The sequence below is a fragment of the Netta rufina genome, assembly GCF_964035555.1.
Source record: "Netta rufina genome assembly, chromosome: 19".
Classification (NCBI taxonomy): Eukaryota; Metazoa; Chordata; class Aves; order Anseriformes; family Anatidae; genus Netta; species Netta rufina.
In genome coordinates this window covers 4,441,941-4,463,320 of record NC_140143.1, presented here as the reverse complement: position 1 = coordinate 4,463,320, position 21,380 = coordinate 4,441,941, and the positions used below count along the sequence as shown (strand labels likewise).

Sequence of the window (21,380 nt, the reverse complement as noted above, 5' to 3'; positions counted from 1 at the left end):
TAGGTTATATGGGAGCAACCCAGTCACTAAAGGGTAAGGAAACTCTTTTAAAAATTTAAATAAATAAAAAGGCACACATCAATAAATCATTCAGAAAGATCCCATAAGACCATTTGTGTGCTTTCACATTTAACTTCTATAGGATACACTATTTAAACAAATGATTTCAACACCGTTAGTTTCTGTTTTGAAAGTTGATCTCCCCAATTACACATATCCGTCCTCAGCATTTACGCACTGCTTTCTCTTCCCAAAAGGCAAGCAGATCCATCTCTCTTCCTTCTCCTCCTCCCTGCAGGAGCAGCCAATTCTCACACACCCTGTGCTAAATTCCCCTCCCATCCTAGGCAGGAGCCACTGCCCAAACAAGCTGAGTGAGGACTTAAGTGGACCCCAGACGCATCACACCAATAGCTTCTTAAAAATGTACCCTCAGTGTTATTCGATGCTTTCATCATGTGTACACTTCATTGCCATTTTATATATACAAAATCCTATGCTTTATTTTTGCCACTGGAAAATTATATTCTTGGTTTAATAATATACTTTTAACTTCATGAGTAGCCAGGAAATTGATAAATATATTGCTTGGTTTCCGCTTCTGTTTGTAATCCTAAAGCTAACCTTTTCTTTGATTGTTGGGAACATTGCTATATGGGATATAATAAGCTTGACCTCTTTATTATTATTATTATTTGCCTCCTGGATTGTAAGATAAGGCCAAAAGAGATAAGCCCTAGAACAACAACTGGGTTTTCGCTAGCCTAGATTGTATTGACTTATTTTTGTTCCTTCTTTTATCCATCACTGTCACATTTCTCTGTTCTTGCCCATTGTGGCCACCCACTTCGGCAAGGCGGACTGAGAGCCATGGTGGTATCACATTGTTAGGGAAGGTTTGAACTTAATGCATCTCTGTCACCGCGCAGTGACTTTGTGCAAGCATCCTTTTGACACGCTATCCCAGGGTAACAAAGCAAACAACAAAAATAGCACTGATGGCCGTTTTGCCACGTTTTTAACTTGCAGGAACCAACTTCTGCTGTGTTCTGGACTGATTGCTGAAGAAATACAGAATTCTCCCAGAAATTCAGAGCTCTGTTATATAACTGAATCTCCCAAATTGAGCATTTATACTGAATTCATCATCATGGAGTCTGAGCATCTGTTGTATTTAAAATGAGAAAACAATTTAAATGTAGCATTTAGTCAGAAATCCTGCACGAATCCAGGAATGATGACAGGCTCGTCTAAGCCTTTTTTCCCCCACATTACCTCTATTGTCTCTTAAGATGCAGCTTTTGTTGATGGCGGATTGGGTCAGTGCCAAATTACAGCTTGCAGTGAAATTTTACACCATCCAAGACATAATCAACATTAAACATTTGAGTTTAAGACTTAATTTTGATCCTCACACAAAGTGAATCACAGAACACTGCCATTTATTTATGTTTACTGAGCTCTTGCTCATCTGCTAACAATGAATGACAAGAGTGGTGGACTGGCAGGGCAGCCAAAAATACCCTGTGGTAAGAGTAATCAGCAGTGGAAGGCTTCAGCAACGACTGCCCTGTCAAAAATTCTGCCGATGTCACACAGCAACCAGCATCAGACACTTCTAGGTACCTCTGGGGCTCAGCTTGGGTTTTTGTTTCATTGTGTTTCCTACTCTCTGGGAAAGGGTGCAAATGATTGTGACACTTGGAACAGTTCTGGCAGCATTTGGATGGCAGCAATCTGTCGCCTTTTGCAATCATTTTTTTAGCCTATCATTTACTTAACTTTTTGGTGTTAGCAAATAGGTGAAAAGTCCTAATAAATTCTGAGGCATGAACAGCTCATCTGGCCTCTTAAGCTGGTGAATTTGTACTTTTTACTGTAGTCCTATAGAAAAAGCATGTTTTGAATATCGGCTAAAATAGCTTATTTTCCTGTTCGCAAATCCATTAGGGTGAGGCTTACAAAAGAAATAAGAGCACACTAAAAGATTTAAAAAAAGAAATACTTTTAGATCCTCTACACTTCGTTCAGGTCAATGTTGATTTTTTATTTTATTTTCTGGCTGCAATTTGTTTATAAACAATCTACTGAACTGGAGGGCAGAAGGAATAAGTATATTTTTCTCTATTAGTAACCACATAGTTGTAAAATACCAAGTCGGCAGCCAAAATGGCTGGCCTGCTTCAGATCCGACTTGCAACGTTCTCTTTTGGAAGTACAATAAAACACCCAGCCTGAGCACCTTTGAACAGATGCCCCCAAAACCTCACGACTCTTACTTACCTTTCAATTGTATGTCTGCGACTAGAGATAATTACTTTAAACCTAACGGAGCAGATGTTACTTTAAAAAAAAAAAGTCATATGCTGAAAAGAACACAGCATTAGCTCCTTCCAGCGGAGCCCTGGCTAAGTCCCACCGGGTACCATTTGCTGAACAGAGGTACTACACGCTCATCCTTGTTACCAACTGGTCTAATGAAATGTTAGACACCATTTGCTGTTTAAGTGCTAATTCCTAGGATATAATTATTTCTAGGAAAGCAGATTTCACAGCCAGGTACAGTTAATTTGAAACTGCATTTCCACTTTACTGCAGAATGCATTGTTGCATCTCTCTGCACGTGCTTCTATGCAGTTATCTACTCATAAACAAGAGAAAACTGAGTTCCTGTCTTGTGTGCTTAGCCTTAGTCTTTTAAAGAAAAGAGAATTGTTTTTTTTTATTATTATTTATCTAGGATAAAATTGCTGGCATATTGCTATAAACGCAGATGACAAGTCTTTCTATTAAACCACTATTTTCTAGGCATTTCTTCTAAATCATGAAATGACTGTCAAAAGCAGTACAGAAAAACAACAACAACATTTCTCAGCAACAGCCTAAAGAACTTGAGTTTTGATAGAAAAGAGAGAAAAAATTATTTAAAACAAATGGTTCAGGCACTTTTCCGAAGTTGCTTTAAACTAAAATCTTCTAAACTGATTTTAATGTTCAAACCACAGTATTCTGAAAAAAAATGCTAGAGTGAACTGCTAGAAGTCTACATGGTCACGTTAAATTTACGTTGCCAATTTACAACCACGTAACATCACCTCACTGCTGTGGGCTCAGACACGTGAAATAGGACAGGTACAGTTACGGGTTAATTAATAAGTATGGGGCAATACTGGCTTGGCAGGTACCAACATTTCTTGGTAGAGTATCTCGTGCATGAAAACAGATGTCTGTTCTTTTTTTCCCCAAGAAGAATTACTACAAATCTTAATTTTTATCTTCTTAAACTGTTTTAACAACATTCTTCTGAGCCTGCTACCAGCCCAGCTCTCCAACTGTTAGTTTGAACAGGCAAACTGAAAGCAAAAAGGGACTGAAACTGGCCCAGAGTCCAAGTTCTTGCTCCACTTCAGTTGCAATGACTTGTACCTTGAGCAGGCCAAGAGCAACCACCAAAATGCAGTAATTAAACATGGACACATTTAATCTATTCTCCTCACATGGGAGGGAGTGTGTGTGAACAAACAGGGTTTGAGCATTACAGCAATTCAGGAAGATACAACATTAACATCCATCTCCAAAGCCTACCTATGAACAAACTGCAGTGAACTTCTTTCTTTCTTGAATAGTCCACGAGATACTTAGCCCTGTTGTTCTGCTGTAAAGTTCTCCAGCGCCTGCCAAACACGGGAGCATTCGCCCTGTAACACTACGTTTGTGGAGCACTGCCAGGCACTGGTCCAGCGAAACAAGAGAAATCAGGACTATGGGTTCTGAGGAGCCTGGTTTGTGTTCTCACAGATAGTGCTATGCCTTTCCATGAAGCACGAGGTGAATCTAATTTAATTAAGACGAATCTAAAGACATTTTTGTTGGCCACACAAGTTACACATCCTAGAATCTGGACACTGAAAAGAATTGGTTTGCTCCTGGCAGGGGCTTGGACTATGTCCCGTTAAGATCTTCAATGGTCCCTTCCAACAAAGCCTCTCCTATAATTTCATGATTCTCTCACAAAGTGAGGACCTCAGATCTCACACCTGGTTGGACTGACAAAAATAATGCCTTAAATATCTCTAAGGTGATATGCTGATACTGCTCTTTCCAAATTGTTTGACAAAAGCTGTAATGGCAAATATATTTTAACATGGGACTATCTAACACTATTAATGAGTTTTAAACTCATTTTTTACCCAAAATTATTTTAGTTAGTAGACATCTGCCACACTAAAATTACATAACTTTTCCTCTTTTTATTTAACTTTACATAATCAAAAACGTATAATTATTTTCCTTAATGAGATCTTGGCCACTGAATCAAAACAAACACTGAACTCGTCTTCCTGAGCAATTTCATTTGCTTTTGCTCCCTACTGTGCTAGAAATGTGCTTTGTGCTCACTCTCAATCAGTTGTCTCAACAGTTTTTCGGGTAGCACAGCATAATACAAATGTTACAGTTACAGATTAGCCATTCCTAGCTGCCATTCACTTCCCGGTTTAGAACCTTTGTCATTTACCAATCAAAATGTTTATGCACTCAATTATAACATTTCCAGGAGAGAATAAAGGCTATTTCTATTACTCCTAACAGGACTTTCAAAAAAAAAAAAAAAAAAAAAAAAAAAAAAAAAGTGATGCTGTGATATCCTAAATTTGTATTTCTCCATACCTCACTGCAGCAGAGCATCTTGCAGTGATGTGACGTTTATAGAAGTGTTACGCATGCATCCTAGAACAGAGCTCTGTAATTACAAAAGCTTTTTGGTCAAGTTGGAAAAATTGCCAAAAGATTGGTGAAAACAACCCCTGGAATCTTTAGCACCCATGATCATCACCACAGCAATCTGCCTCCTTCTGCTAAGCCACGGAGCCTTGGCCAAATGCCACATGGAAGACATCCTGCCGCTAGCTCAGCCCCAAGATGCACATTTCACCTGGGTGAAGGATCAAAAAACCCAAATGCATTGCAGAGGAAAAGTAGTACCATGCAAACAATACAAGTACTACGAGCCCAGGGCTGACCTTCAGCAAAGCACAGGCAAAAAAGAGGTTATTACCCTTCCAAACACACATACATGTGTGTTGAGAAAGGGAGGTAGGTTTTTCCCCACAGCAACCAGAGGAGAAGCCACAGAATCAGCCTCTGTTACTTTGCCCCAGAGATGCTGCCCACGGGGCTGAGGAGTGCACGCTCAGTAATTAACCCTACCGTACTGCAGCCAGCTCCTGCTGACATTCCCAGCGCCGCCAATATCAGCTGTCTAAAAAAGTGCTGCGTCTGCTCCTGGTCCAGTGCGCATTTTTGGGTGATGGAACAAGGGCACACTCTGGATTTTCATCGGCTAAAATGAGAGTAATTAATCTTAATTCTCTACTCCCTGAAAAATAGAACTTCTATTGCTTGAGGAAAACAAAGAGCTATAAGTTGTTCTGTGGCAAATTAATCTTAAAGGGGGAATCTTCCAAAGAAAATCAATAGCTTATAACAAGATTTTTTATTGTGTTTGAGCCTTGAAACTCAAGGCAGAACCAAAGGGGACTTCCAGTACCACAAGTTTGCTCTTGTTGTGTTTTGTTTTTAATCCAATGTCATCATTTGGAAAAGGGAGATTTTCACATACAAGTAATTTTAGTTATGTGGTTTCACCTTCATAGAAAAAACTAATAATATTTAATGCAGACTGCAAGATTACAGGTATTTCAGGCAGTTTAGAAGAAATCATTCTGGAAAGAAAGAATTTAATAGGGAATTATATTTTTAATCCTGCATATAGTATTCTATATCTAAGATACTTTTATTCATTTGTACCTGTTTAAAGCAGTCTGTTCCTCCATGTGAGAAACTTTGAAAATTGTCTCCTTGCATGGACAATCTTGTTTCATTCTTTCTTTTTTTTTAATTAAAAAAACTAATGAACTTAACCACAGTGCCATGGAAACAGCTTTAAAATTGATTCAGGTGCAGGGAGGAAGGATACAACTCTAACATAAAGCATGTGACAGTTCTTGGAAGAAAAAAAGTCTTCATTCAGCACTAGGTGCTTTGAGAAACAACAATGTGAGGGGAGACCTCAAACTATAGTGAAATCAGGTTTCTCAAATGCACTCTCCAAAACTGTTCAGAATCAGTCTGAGCTGTGATAAGGACAGGTGGAGTGGGGCAGAGGCATACAGACCTGCAGGAGTGGAAAAAAATGGTATGAAATCCACTTGCAGCACTGGTAAAGGATGACAAAGCTCTCTGATAACTATTTTCCTTGTAAAAGTGGAGAGATCACTGTGGGATCTGCAAAGGAAGTATCTATTCTAATTTCTAATCAGTTCAAGTGTGTTAACTTACTCCCACAACCACCTATGGACTGCCTGCAGCCAGCATGCCAGCTTTGCACAGGCTGAGTGGTGTGTTGCTGATGTTAAGAGAGGTCTCCACCGGAGCCAGGGCACTGCTGCACCCCCATACTGCTGACTGCAGCACCACGTGTCCTCCTAGAACTGCACCACGCATTAGAGTCCTTGCCATGGGTCTGAGACAGGTATCATCCTGTATGTGGCAAATATACTGTAGGCATTGTATTTCCAGAAGTCCCGCCAGTAAAAATGAGAGCTTGACATTGTCTCAGCGTTTCTTAGGGCGGAAAAAGAACGTGGTCCTTCCTTTTACCCATTTCTGCACTAAACATTTTGGTTTGTTAGATAAACCAAGCTTATCTAATCCATTGTTATTCCGGAACTTTGTGCAGAAGCAGTTCAAGTCTAAAGCAGACTTCATCCCTTATTTCCTCAGTAATTCACAAGAGAGTCTGCAATGTCTCTGTGCTATACAATAAATGCTGTAATTCTTCACAAGACCTTTAGAAAACTTACTGCATTCGTCCTGCTTCCTAGCTGTCAGAATTTAGTAATGACTTCATTGGCTACTTTGACATTTTTACTTTTTTGTTCCATTTTGGTTTGTTTGCCTTAAAAAATGCCTACTGTGTGATTTGTAAAAAGGTCAACCAACAGTTCCCAATCCAATGAGGACAGAAGTAACCAAAATTAACACATGCTAGCAGTAATCTTGACCCTTACCTTATTATTATTTTTTTTGTCTGTGAGCCATTAGTTGTAAATAATAAAGCTATGTGCCAAAGACCTAATCTTATTAACACAAATATTCTCTTTTCTTTCTGAATTTCCACTGCCCTTTTTGCATCAGTGCCCAAGTGCTAAAACTGCATTATTGAGGGATTGGGACAGGGGGCAAACAAGTCTTGAGGGATTTTTACATTAGGAAATCCTTCCTATAAGATCTGATTCTGAGTAACTGGCATATAACATATGAAAAATACATTTTACAGTCAGGGCAGAGCATAGGAAGTAGAACTGTCTGAATACTCCCAGAGTTTGCAGGCATCATTTTTTCCTCAACTTGTCATAGACTGAGATAATAATGGTGTAGGTTACAAATAACTTGGGATGCTGTTATCATTCCGATCACTTCTAGCATACATGATGGTGAACATATCTGGATAGCAAGGCTTTGTCTTTGTAATTTGAACATACATTGCAGATTATATAGGGAGGTCATTCTTCTCGAGAAATCATTGCAGTTGTATTCTGCTTTACAGTAGTGATGCTCCAGATATCACATTCATCCAAAAGGCAAAATCACCAGTGTTGTCACTAGATGACAGTTCAGTGGGTTTGGATTTTGTGGTGTTTTTTTTGTTGTTGTTGTTGTTGTTGTTGTTGTTGATTAGTTGGTTGTATACAGGAAGAAGTTTCTTCCTCATCACAAACATGGAAAGCCCTATATGGTAATATTTCTTTGCTACAAGCATTAGTCTTTGGCCATCGACTACCAGATTTAAATCGAGTCTACAGATTACATTGGACCAACAATCTGGTTTACACCAGTAGATGGAAAACGTACCTGGTTTTTAAATACATGCATCAGGCTGCTGTGATTCTGAATGAACAGAACAATGACCTTTCTTTTCTAATGGACATCTGAAAACTAGATAATGTATCTGCAGGCTAAGTAAAGCTAAATAGTCTTTCAATTTCTTAGAAGTACTTATCTGCCTCACATGAGTTCATTAAAGTTGGTCAGCTCAAAAAAAAAAAAAAACTACTAATTGCAATGTATACTGTAACTGTTTCCAGTGGTCTCAGAAAAAAAGTGAAAATAGCATTGTTCTGGGTAATGTATTTCTACTCAGAGAGAGAGATGAACTATACCTTCATAAACTAAAATACATGTTCTGATGAATTCCAGCAAATTATAAAGCTAACAAGCAGAAGGGAAGCTGTAGGAGCTAAGGAGAACCTGGTTAACTATAATACAGTAAGCACCTAACTGTAGGAGCTTTTGTAACCAAGTTTGTAGAATCTGTAGCCAATGAATATTAGTATTTTGAATTCTGCAAGTACTGCTTTAAACAGTTCCAACCCTGCATCCCATATGTTTCTACAAATATATCAACCCCTGACTCCCCTGTGTTTGGCTTGAGGCTGAAAAGTACGGATTACTTGATGCCTATGGCAAGTGCTGTTGCAATGGGGAAATGATGTCAACCCCTGCAGTGCAATTCATAACTTGATGTGGGTAAACTCACTTACTGGCAATTTAGAAGAAAACATGTTGGTGCTGTGCCAGTTGAAGCCAGATGGTAACTGAAATTATTAAAATCATGCATGCTGCAAATCTCTGAAAAATTGCACTGTTACAAAATATCCTGAACGTAGATGGGATCCTAATACAAACCAAGTGGTGTACATAGAGTATTTGCAAACAGCGTATGGAATGATTTACTACTGTTTAATTGTAATATTTCCCTTCTCTGTTTTCTAGGTTCAACTAATCCACTACAACCATGAGCTGTACACAAATGTCACAGAAGCTGCAAAGAGTCCTAATGGGTTGGTGGTAGTTTCCATATTTATGAAAGTAAGTATTTAACATTATCAACACCTACAGCAGGCAATGTACATTTCCCACAAACAGCAAATCTAGGACCTGGACTCCTCATTAAATTACTGCAGTGCCTGGGGGCTCTGATCTAGAACCCTGAGACAGCATCACCCTAGGAACTGAACACACAATCCCTGCTCAAAAGCACTTTCAAAGTAACGTAAGGAAAATGAAAAGGTATAAGGGATAACATTGAAAGAAAAAAACTAATATCATAAACATCATTCATAACAGCTGAGTGGCTCTGACTGAAGTTACTGATTCCACAAGTTCGGTATTCTTTACGAAACATGAATTATACAATTACAAGTAAGCATCTCATAATAGACTGGGGTCCTATGATAGAGGAAAGGGACAAAGCCCAGCTACATTGGCAGAAAAGGCATGTTTCTCTGAAGGTTTTGACACTGTACATTTTTCTCTTCTGCAGGTATCTGAATCATCAAATCCATTTCTAAATCGTATGCTTAACAGAGACACTATAACAAGAATAACGTATAAAAGTAAGTCTTTTCATTTACGTTAACTAACAGCTCTGTGCTTTTAGTATCAGATATCGTATTTAGTGATCCACTGAAGTAAGAGGCTCTTCATTACGGGAAAAAATCACAAAGCTTGTATCACCAGTGACTCTGTGATAAACTTGGGAACTTGAAGAAATCCAAGGTCATCAGTTCATGGAGGGAATTTTGAACTTCAAAGCCTATTTTATGTTTGAACAAGCAATAAAGTAATGAAATTATATTTAACAAATATATATGCACACTATACTCACAGAATACTCAGGAGAAACTGCTTACTGTTAGCAGCAAAAATAACATGCAAAGCAACATGGATTATTTCAAATCAAATTATGTCAAGATGCTGCATCATTACCTATTTTAACATGCAACTGTGGATTTAATACTCATTAACACTTTCATTTTGTTCAGAAAAATGTCATCTCTATTTAACTATTGCTGCACATAATGGATATATAAAGAGGTCATCAACATAGCATATATATTTGTTGTATTCACATTTAGAAAGCCTTCAACTGATAATGCTCAATAATTCCATGTTAGTATATTAAATGTGGAAAACTGGAGCTTAAATGTCAGTGAAAATTAGGGTAATTTAGAAAAAGTCATGAAAAATACATAGATCTCAATGGAACAAATCAAACCTTTTCTCCTGAAAACCTTATTCCCTTTGTCAAATATTCACTTGAATTCCAAGCAGCCATTAAGTTAATAAGCTAAATGATACAGTAAAAGTACACAGCAAAATAAGCAAATAAAAATATTATAAAACTCTGCCATGTCTACAAAGAGTAGGACAAAGTTGTTCATAACTAGAATTAGACTGGATGTCAGGACTGCAGGATTTAGTTCCCAGCTCTATCAGTCTGTACACAGTTTACGTCTTCATATCTGAACCTCCAGAGAACTCAAAAAATTCCATTTAATTTCCACAAAAGTCCCTGAACTCGGTATGATGGAAGTGTTTGGATAGGTTTCTGCACACCTCCCTCAAGTATGCAGTCAGGTTTCTTTGCCTGGACTCTATCTTTTCCAATCCCTGCAAAACTAAGATTACAATCCTACAATGTAAAGAAAAAAATATGTATTAGAAACCTATGTAGAGTGAAAGCTCAGAATTTTACCCACTAATTCCTGAGCAAAAGAACAGCAGAAAGACTGAATCTTGCCTCATGATACAGAATTTGAGGAACGGAGCAAACCTAACTCCATTCTGAAGCAGGCAGTTCCATGCCCTCTACTATAAACACGCATTTCTTCCCATTTAATTGTATCTAATTTCGCCTTCCATTTAACAAACCTTGGTACGTCTTTTTGAAAATAAGAGGCTGCTATTACGATAAAGCTCTTTTCTCCACAATACCTACAGGAAGGAATGTGACAGAGGATTCTCCTGAGAACATTTTTTTCCAGATTGTTGTAGCTGCATGAAGTGTTTTCTTCTCTGCATAGAAGCAGCAGGAGATTAGCCCAGATTTTAGACTACCAGTCTTGATTTCTTACTAAAAAAAAAAAAACACACCCTAATACTGTTCTGTAAGAGCTTCTTGCCTGACAGCGCTGCTGCGGGGAGGGATAGGGAAAACCATGGTCAAGGCTGTAAGTGCTTTTTAAGGCTCTTACATAATTATGTATTCCTGGCTTTTTCCTGTGGAGCAGCCAGAAGATCTGACAGAGGACCACTGAGAAAGCTACTTTCCCCATGTACACACACACAGACCTGCCAGGTCTTACACACTGAGCAAGAGAAGGCTCCTGCCTCATCTTTCTCTTCACAGCAACCCTATCTCATTCATCTACACGGTTACCACAGCTTTTCTTGTGCTCCTGGGCTACACATGCTCCAAGAGCTAGCCTGCAGAACAAAGACTGGACAACTCATGGTGGTTCAGAGCAGAGGAGAGGCCACAGGCATGGATATGACACCCCACAGGGCTGGAAGGAACCAGCAGCACCTTTCCTTTGCTGCATGAATGAGTGTGCAACCATCATCCCCACAAGCATGCAAGCACATCTCTTCCACTGCAAAATATTTTCTTTTTGTGCTGCATTTATAAGCAGCCGCACCTTCACACTGGAACTGGTTGCATCCTAACAGCTTTCCTTGGTTGCTTTGTCTCTCTAAAAGAAAATGCAATTCCAATCACACAATTTTGGTTTGCTAAATTTCACATTGAGATGAATGCGTAACAGATTGCTAAATCCAAGTGTACTGGAACTGCTCTAATTCCTAACCACTTACCACTAACAGGTGTGTCTTAAAGGGAAAACTTAGGTGGATACAACAGAGACCCCATTCTGCAGAGCACTGGGTTACTTACTGTAGTAACAAGTATTGACTGGGAGCTTTTTCGTGCAAATTGGGAACGTGAGAGTGTGTCGTGGTTCCGCTCGAGTGGGCAGCCGAGCTCCACCACAGCCGCTCTCTCACTCCCCCTCCTCAAAGAGGAATGGGGAGAAAATATGTGAAAAGGACTCAAGGATTGAGATAAGGACGAGAAAATCACGCAATAATTATTGTAACGGGCAAAACAGACTCGGCATAAGGAGATAGTAAGATTTATTGCCTACAACTAACAAGCGAGAGAAGTGAGAAAACAAAGGAAAAAAAAACAAAAGCACCTTCCCCCCATCCACCCTCTTCCACCTCCTCCCCCCGAGCGGCGCAGGGGAACGGGGAATGGGGGTTATGGTCAGTCTACAGCACTTCTTCTCTGCCGCTCCTTCTCGGTCACTCTCGTCCCCTGTGCTGTGGGGTCCCACCCACGGGATGCAGTCCTTGATGAACTGATCCGGCGTGGGCTTCCCACAGGCAGCAGCTCTTCCAGAACTGCTCCAGATATGGGTCCGTACCACGGGGTCCATCCCTCAGGAGAAAACTGCTCCAACCTGGCTCCCCTACGGGCAGCAGCTCCTGCCAGATCACCTGCTCCTGCGTGGGCTCCTCTCCACGGGCTACAGGTCCGGCCCAGAATCTGCTCCGGCAGGGGTCTTCCACAGGCGGCAGCCTCCATCGGTGCAGGGCCACCTGCTCCACCGTGGTCTCCTCCACGGGCTGCAGCGTGGAACCCTGCTCCACCGTGGTACTCCATGGGCTGCAGGGGGACATCCTGCTTCACCATGGTCCTCACCACAGGCCGCAGGGGACTTCTGCTCCGGCGCCTGGAGCACCTCTCCCCCTCCTTCTACACTGACCTTGGCGCAAGGCTGTTCCTCGCTCCTCTCACTCTCCCGGCTGCTGTGTGGCGCAGCGTTTTTTCCCTGTCTTAAATATGCTCTCACAGAGGCGAAAAACAACATCGCTTATTGGCTCGGATCTGGAAAACAATGGGGCCCTTCCCAAACATGGGGCAGCTTCTAGATCTTTCTCACAGAAACCACCCCTATGGCTCCCTGCTACCAAAACCTTGCCACGTAAACCCACTACAGAGTGTTATCAAAAGTAATTTTGTAGTTGTCTTGTGTGATGGATTATAGCATCATTGCTGAAAACTAATTTTACTTCTTACGTTGCAAGGATTTCTGTTCTGCTTTTAGCAGCTGGAGGTTTTTAGGTTGTGGTTTAGGGGTGCACTCCTGAAGGCAATACGCAGCAGGCTCCATAGGGGTGCGGAGAAAATGGTAAGCAGAGAATAGCTTTGGAGTCAGGACAGGTAATAACATAACTAAAGTTGCATGGTTTTTGCTGATATTTTTTTTCTTTTAAAATAACAGCAAAAAAATGAGGGTCTATGCTGCATGAAATTTCCATGGGCAATGTAGATTGAAAGTGGAATTTCTACTCTCAGATAATTAATGGTTACAGTGAGGTAAAGTGGACCCCAAGGAACTTTTAAGCAGGTTTCAAATGCTTATTTTATTCTGTGATCACACCACTTTGAACTAGTTGAAACGAGGATTCTTTCAAACAGACTTTGCTCAGAAGCTATATGAATCTCTCCGAAGAAAACCTGCTTTAATATTCTACTTCAAGTGTGATATTGGAGAGGATAAGTTACCGTTCTTTCAGAACAGTGGTAAGCAAACACTGGGCATAGCTGAAGAGCAGTAACAATTTACCTTCCCCAAACTCTTCATTGAAATTTGGGCTTATCCTTCTCCACTAAAATACTCACGCATAGCCAGCTAGACAGAAGAGCTCTAAAATTTTGAATTTCCTCAAACTCAATCTTCAGCTACGTTATAGATAACAAGTGAACAGTATTCCAATTTTAACAGATTATTCCGAAAAAGCCTAAGATCCAGATATCTGGAGATATGACTCCTAATTTCTCAAGGTTCACGTTTCAGTGGGTTGCCAGAAGGACTGAGCTCCCACAGCTCCTGTCACGAGCAGTAAAAGCTCAGCTGTCTGAAACCAGGCCCCAGGGGACCAACCTTGGGCATTCAAGGCAGTCGCTGCTACTCTCAGCCTGGGTCTGTGCGACTTGTGCAGGCTGGTAAATGGAGAAACTCTGATGCAGAGTTCAATAACTGCGGATCTCTACATTCCTTACCCTTTATTCTGTTTAGTGTCCCTTTCTGAATTATCCTATGAACTTAGGAATCAAATAGGGAATATATTAACTGAATGACAGCAACCCCAGAAGTACTGGTGTTTTAAACAGAACACACGTTTTTGCTATGAAAGCAAACCCCACACACCTGTTACAAATCTAGGGATAAAAGAGGATTTCTATTATTTGCTAAGAAAGTTGTCAGAGGCCTTTATGTAAATGAAATTGAAATCTAATGAAATGTAGTTTGTATAAGAAGAGTTCATGAGTTCAGGAATCACCCCAAGGCACAAGCAAATCAAGATAAACAGTGTGGGCTGTGGAGAGGAATGATGCTGAGAATCTAGTAAAGGCTGAGCAGGTTTAGTAAAGGAGGTTTATTACTGTCAAGCTATCACCCCACTGTTTTCAACCATCTTGAACCACAAACTTCCAGGAAATATCAAAAAAAAAAAAAAAAAAAAAAAAAAAAAAAAAAAGACAACACACTGAAGTGTTGCAGCCTAGTATTAATACAACTCCCCCAGTTCTGCTTCAGTTCCAGTACAGGAAATTTTTATTAAGATGTTGGGAAAGGAAAAGAGCAGAGCTCTTCATGTGAAAAGCGATAACCAAATGTTTGTTCTGTAATCTTCTCAGGCCATTCCCAGGGAGATTTCTGACTTCTGCTGGGAATATAACCCCCATACAGGGATGAATGAGTACCACTTTTACTTAGCCAAACTCATTTCATTCACACACATTTTTCTTTTTCCTTAAGTGATACTTTCTTCTTCGGTTTCCCTTTAATTTCACCTGATGGATTTTGACATCTGGTATAATCCACTGACTCTCCTTAAACACCCTCCAAGTGAACACAGAGGCAATTAATCAGATTTGATGCAGCTCTACTGCAGGAAACTGGTGGGGAAGATGGCTAACACAAGGAGCACAGTACATTTTGCAGGTCCTCAGCATGCAAACAAGGTAACCTAGCAGCTAATCCAAAAATCAGTAAGGCAAAGAGAGAAAACCACCTCTCCTGATCTTCAGGGCACTGGCATACATTGGACTTGCCTGAATGAGCAGGACCACCATGCCCCACACTGCTCCCATGCTGTTACCTACCATATTCCACCCTGGAGTGCTATGATATTCTGAGAATGACTAAACACACTAAATCCACAGGCAAAAGTTAGAAGCCCCCATCAAAATACTCAATTACATTTTCCATTAATGCTCTGCAAAGCAACTCCAAAATCCCCATGATTACCTGCACTAATGCCAGCAGTAAATCTGCTTCTGTACCTTGCTTTCAATAAGTAGACCTATTGCTAATAATCTGTGCACTTTTCTGAATACAAATTAGTCAACTAGAATGTAACATGCACCAAAAATACATATCATCAATCTGCATTAATCTTTAGTTAGCTTTCCATCCCCATGTAAATATTTCAGGGCAAATTGTACCTTACTTAAATCATTTTAGTCCAACTGAAGTCAATATGGATATGACAAAGCAGATTTGGTTCTCAGAGTTTGAAACCATCTATTCAGACTGACTCCGTGCCATTTGGAGTTAACACACCAGTCTCCGTGCCTCATAAATAATGAACAGGATGTTCGTGTGGGGAAGGGAAAGAAGCGTGATGACTCATGGAAAACAGGCACTGGCTTGAAAAAAAGCATTCATTCTCTTCTCATGTAATTCTAGAAAAATTACTGCTGCAGTGCAAATAATGTTTTTAATGAATAGGACACAGGTGTATTCAGTCATCTCTAGCTGTTAAAATGTAAGAGCATTTTGGCTCTGCAGTACCATAGCAATACTTCTGTACTTCCATCTGGAAAATTTGGGATTTAAAACCAGACTTGATAACCAAGGCCATGGAACAGTAAAGGCTAAGCACATTAACAAAGGTGCCAGTCACCTGTAAGACACAATCAGTACTTTCCCCTTTATGTGGGCATCCAGCTATATGGCACGGCAACTACCCTGAAGCGCAGGAAGGTGGCAGAGGGCTGTACTGCTAATAAACTTGAAATGACGTGCCTAGAGTATCTTTCCTAAAACAACAAATGCATTTTAAACACAAAATAGCTGTAAGGCACTGGCCAACATGATGCAAATATTACACTCTCACCTTTACACTTGAACTGATGCTGTAGTCACAGATACGTATAGCCTGTAAGGCTGCAGCATGTCAACGACACTATGTCAAAATAAAAAAGTCACTTTTGTTTTGCCTCTGTACTTGGATTTTTCTTTTGCCCAACGCAGTACAGAGTCCTTTTTGTTCCTCCATTAGATAGTTTGAGACAAGCATTTTGCTCATCTAAGCTTTGTCCTTCATCTATATGTTAAATTCCAGTTAAATTTCTATTTTCTTTTTCATTCTTACATGCTTCCTTGATCATATTTCTTTCCTTGCTTCCATTTACAATCTTCTTTTCCCAATAGCCAAGGAATTGTTTATCAGCTTTTTTTTTAAATGAAAAATAAAAACTGTTTAAATCTACAGTGACTAGCACATTAAGAACACCAGTGAATCCAGCAGGAATGCCTAAATTATTGACACTGACTGAAAATATGGACTTGAAACATTTCTCTTTAGTCTAAGCAGTAATCTACTTCATTTTTACATCCTTGTCTTCAATTAAAATCAATGCCAGCTTCTCCTGTGTCTTGAAAGGGGAACTGCCTAAAAAGGCAGCCTTCCTTGCCCACATTTCAGTGCTTGTTCTGCAAATAAGCCATATTGAACACTACATGCAAGTGAAAGCATGCAGAGATCGCACAGCATTACTACTTGTAACCAGTCCAGCTTTCTCGGAGAGGCACGGTAGCAGTAGCATATCAGAAGTTAAGCATGTTTATCCCCGAGTATTTCTTATTAAGGAACTCCTACAGATGAAGATTTGGCAGGAAAATCTGAGATCCAGCTTTGATAGCACTGCCAAAAATATTATAGGCCAGCGTTACACAAGGGAAATAATGTGCGTAGCATAACAAAGACTGAGGAATTTTGATGATTTAACAGATATATCCCTATCTCATTATATTTTGGTAGATGCCCACAGAGTGAATTCTGTTGCAGAGGGATACCTCATTCATTCCCCGAGTGGCATATGAAGGAAGCAGGGACCCTAGTAGCTTTCCAGCATACTTTTCCACCCTGATTTTAGCATTCTGAGTGAGCTAGCACCGCATCCGCCCCCCAGCGCACACACGAAAGGCAACCAGGCTTCATTGAACATCTTTATTATCATGCATTAACCTCAACTTCCTCCTGTGGCAGAAAGGCAATGAAGTTTTAACACTCTTGGCCTTCCCAAAGCCTTGCTGAACAAAAACTGTAAAGCACTCCAAAGTATGGTGAGTCTTCTCCAAAGACTGCTGCATCTAAATCAATAACTTCAAGAAGGATTTAACTCCAGTTCCTAAAGGAGGTTCAGAGTTACACTGTGAATGCTTGTGCGAAGTGCCACAGAGGGTGTGCTGGGCATCTAAGAGTAGGATTCAACCCAAGCAGGATGACAGAATTCGTGGGACTTGTTCTTGTCCAATGCTCTCCGGAGCATTCAGAATTGTGTTTCATGTATCATTAAACTGATGATGATATTTTGAAGTAAGAACTGTAAATACTTTTTCCTCCCCCCTCAAATCTATTGTTATATCTTTATTTTCCTCTCTTTATTCTCCAGACGATGCATACTTACTACAGGGGCTTAATATTGAGGAACTTTATCCAGAGACCTCTAGTTTCATTACATACGATGGGTCAATGACAATTCCACCCTGCTATGAAACAGCAAGTTGGATAATAATGAACAAACCTGTCTACATAACAAGGATGCAGGTAAAAATTACTTAATTTTAATTTAAAAATTACTTAATCTAGTCTAGATATAAAGAATATTTTAAACATAAGTCTATGGCTTTATGTATAAAATTAGATTCCACCCTTTGCTGCATGGATCTCTGCTTGCAACTTCTACAGATTGCAAAAGCAAGGAAGAGTCTTTTGGCAAATAAAAATCTTCACTATTTAGAGCTACCTAAATATCTGTACAAGCACCCACTTTGAGGTGAGCCCTGCTTTCAGCAAGGGTTTGAACCAAATGGTCTCCTGATAAGTTACAATTCTGTGAATAAACACATGAGGATTCTAAAACAAATAGAGCAGTGTTGTACAAAAATAACTGCCATTACAAAGGGTAACCTGGACCATTCTAAGGTCAGAAAAAAACAGCCAAATCATGAGTGACAGTTGTGTTTACACACGTCAATAGCATGTTGATGTGAGAGATCCAGTACATGGGGCTGTCTAGAAAAAACCCTCAGCCAGTATTTCCTACTACAGAATAAGACAGCAGGATAGAAATTGCGAGTATCTGCAGAAAAGCCAGATTGACAAATTGACGACCCTAGCAGAAAGGGGACAAATAAATTATGCAAAAGGAATACAATTCAATTCATAGTCAAAATTACACTGCTGCGGAAACACACCAGTGGAAAAGCCATGAAGACTGCATTTCTGTATGACTTGCTCACAATCCAGGGCCTAACATCAGAAAACCACCAAATCAGCACCAATTGCATGCTGCCCCAGAGCTTCCATCAATGAGTTGCCTGCAGAACAGTGAGCTGAGCTTAAGTCTGTTTCTCTTACATACTAGAATCCCAAAGGAACCCTTGAACCACAATCTGCCCGTCCCAAGCTCACAAGGGTTGAAACTTGGCCTGAGAAGTGAAGTGAGGGAAAATAAAAGAACTATGATATCTTTAGATTTGAAGTATTATCAGTGTAAACAAGATGCCTTTACGAAGTCCAAGAGATGTTTTATTGTTATGATATTCTCTCTGCCCACTTCTGTCTAGATGCAGAGAAAGCACTTTCTTTTCTAAATGAGTAGAGTAATTTGGAAGAATAACACGGTTGAACAAAGACAGACCCATGCTGTGCATTCTGAACTTTTCCAACAGGGAACCTGAACAATTTCCTACGTGAAACATTTTTAGTTACATTACTGTACAAAACAGAGTATTTCGGGAGCCTACACCAGTCATGACGCTTGCTCCTTGTCATGGCTTACTGGTTAGTTACATCTTCAACGTTAGTGCTGCAAACTGATTTCATGGAATACTTACTAATTATTGTGTACTCAGACTGAAAAGCTAATTCACAGCTCGCGTTTTCCCTGCAAGCTGCTAACGATTATCAGTATGTAAAATGAAGCTACTGGATTTCTTAAATTAAGTGTTTGTGGGGTTTTTTAGTTACCAGCTAGAGGAAAGCATCAACTCACTGCCTCTTAAATATTCAAACTACACATGGATATAGAAAATATATTTAATATTTTTTAACCAAAATATTTTAGTTGTTTTTTTTTTGTTGTTGTTGTTGTTTGTTTGTTTGTTTTTAACAAATTGCAGGGGGAATTATTTTTTTTTTCTAGTGTCCTACACAAAGCATGAAAGGGTTTGACTTGAACCAATGAACATGCTTGTGGTACAGTTGCACCATGTGTACAACAACCATTGCTGTCTGCTTGTAGTTTGCATTTATCACGGCTGGACAACCTGGAAATCCTGGGTGATCCAGTAATTCCCTCTCTATTGATCTGTGAAACCATCTCAAAAGAAAGCCAAAGTAACTAGAAAAAGTGTATACGTATCCCACAGACTATCAAAAAACACTTTTGTCAAAGGAGAGAGGATCTGTTTTTTAACATCATTAATTTCAGAAGCTCAGCAATATGACTTTCAGTTACCCTTTCCATCCTGACTGGATGTATGGCCATATACAGCTCTTGAGCATCAGCATCTGAAACTGTGTCTTCTCAGCTGGAAGCTACACTAATAGCTACTGAACTTCTAGGAAATTCTCTTGTCATTCATCAATGCAGCACTCCAGATAGCAGAGTATGGATAGCATCCAGTACTCTACTCCATTTGTTTCCTGCTCAGACAAGGACACCTCACACCGTTTGCATTTACTCCACACAAAACTAGCCACTTCTGGTTCAAATGGGGCTTAGAAACAGAGGACCGCAGAAGGAAGTTTTACTTCGAGTTGACTCTTTCAGCCCACCTATGATTACAAATCACTGAAACTGTTTAACTTGGATTTATTAGGTAGCTGATTTAATAGTGTTTTATGTTGTTTACTTACAGGAAAGACCAGCACTAAAAATCCTTGCTTTGTATTTTGTATAGATGCATTCTTTACGACTGCTAAGCCAGAATCAGCCATCACAGATATTTCTGAGCATGAGCGACAATTTCAGACCAGTCCAGCCTCTCAACAATCGATGTATCCGAACCAATATCAACTTTAGTTTACAGGGAAAAGATTGCCCAAACAATAGAGCACAGAAACTACAGTATAGAGGTACGTTCCACCTCCAGAATAACCCTTTCTATGCTTACACTGAGGTCTCTTCTTCGCAAAATCCAAGTGTGTAACAAAGCATAAAGATAAACACAAATGAAACTCCAGATCTTGTGGGAGTAGCAGTATGAGTCAAACATTGCATATTTGACATTGAAGAGGAAATTTGCCCAGAAACATCCAGGAAAAGCCATGACAAAAAGCAGCTGGGGACGTCTGGTATTTTTCAACAGCAGATGTGACAGGCCTTCAGCTTTCTAGCTTCATTTTAAAGTCTTACAAAGAGCATTTTGTTCTGTTACCTACTTGGAAAGAGAACAGGGGATGAGCTAGTCTTGATGCCAACTGATCCCACACAAAAGAATAAATTTCACTTTGGAGGTGCACCCCCATAATGCGCACCCAGATTGGAAAGCTTTGTATTACACAGTTGACACTAAATAAATGAACCAACTCAGTCACCTGCTGGTAACACCTTACGCTGCCACAGCTGGGGGCTCTCAACTGATCATCCTATGCATCTTTCAGCCTATGCACATAAACTTTTATTACCTGCAATAACAGTGTAAAAGTTCCTTCTTGCCAATAACTGCAAGGCTGGTGACTGTGTTGCAGTGCTACAAAGAAACTGTCATTCAGATGCAATACTTTTTCCAAGAAAAGGAGGAAAACAAGTCTCCTGGCTTTTTCTGGATGTGTTTAATTTCTAGAAGAGCATTAGATCTAGCCAGTTTCATATGTGGGGTTTATTAAAGCATAACTGTTTTTGTTTCTCTTTCCTTTCAGTAAATGAATGGCTCCTCAAGTAAGACAGAGCAGGCAGAACCCATAACCTCAGTGGAATGCTACTACTGTGAATTGACATAATCTAGAATGCACCCAACCTCACTCTCTCTTTGGGTTCGCGGCAGCATGTGCAAGCATGCTGTAGGAAAAAAGCTGCCATGTTGGAAACTCAACTAAAAATTCATTCATATGATCGGTGGTAATTTTAAAAAAAGTAAAAAGACAATATTACAGTAAATGTGATTACA

General features: G+C 39.9%; 1 protein-coding gene across 1 annotated transcript in view; it reads left to right on the top strand.

The window, feature by feature from the left end:
* CA10 (carbonic anhydrase 10) overlaps positions 1-21,155 on the top strand; it is a gene marked incomplete at both ends in the record, with an annotated part of 200,535 nt that extends 179,380 nt beyond the window's left edge. Inside the window, 5 exons of the mRNA XM_084298305.1 lie at positions 8,836-8,931; positions 9,386-9,458; positions 17,657-17,811; positions 20,172-20,346; positions 21,133-21,155. Of these exons, the coding sequence (XP_084154431.1) occupies positions 8,836-8,931; positions 9,386-9,458; positions 17,657-17,811; positions 20,172-20,346; positions 21,133-21,155 (522 nt within the window). The remainder of the gene's footprint in view (positions 1-8,835; positions 8,932-9,385; positions 9,459-17,656; positions 17,812-20,171; positions 20,347-21,132) is intronic.
* Positions 21,156-21,380: the final 225 nt, after the last annotated feature.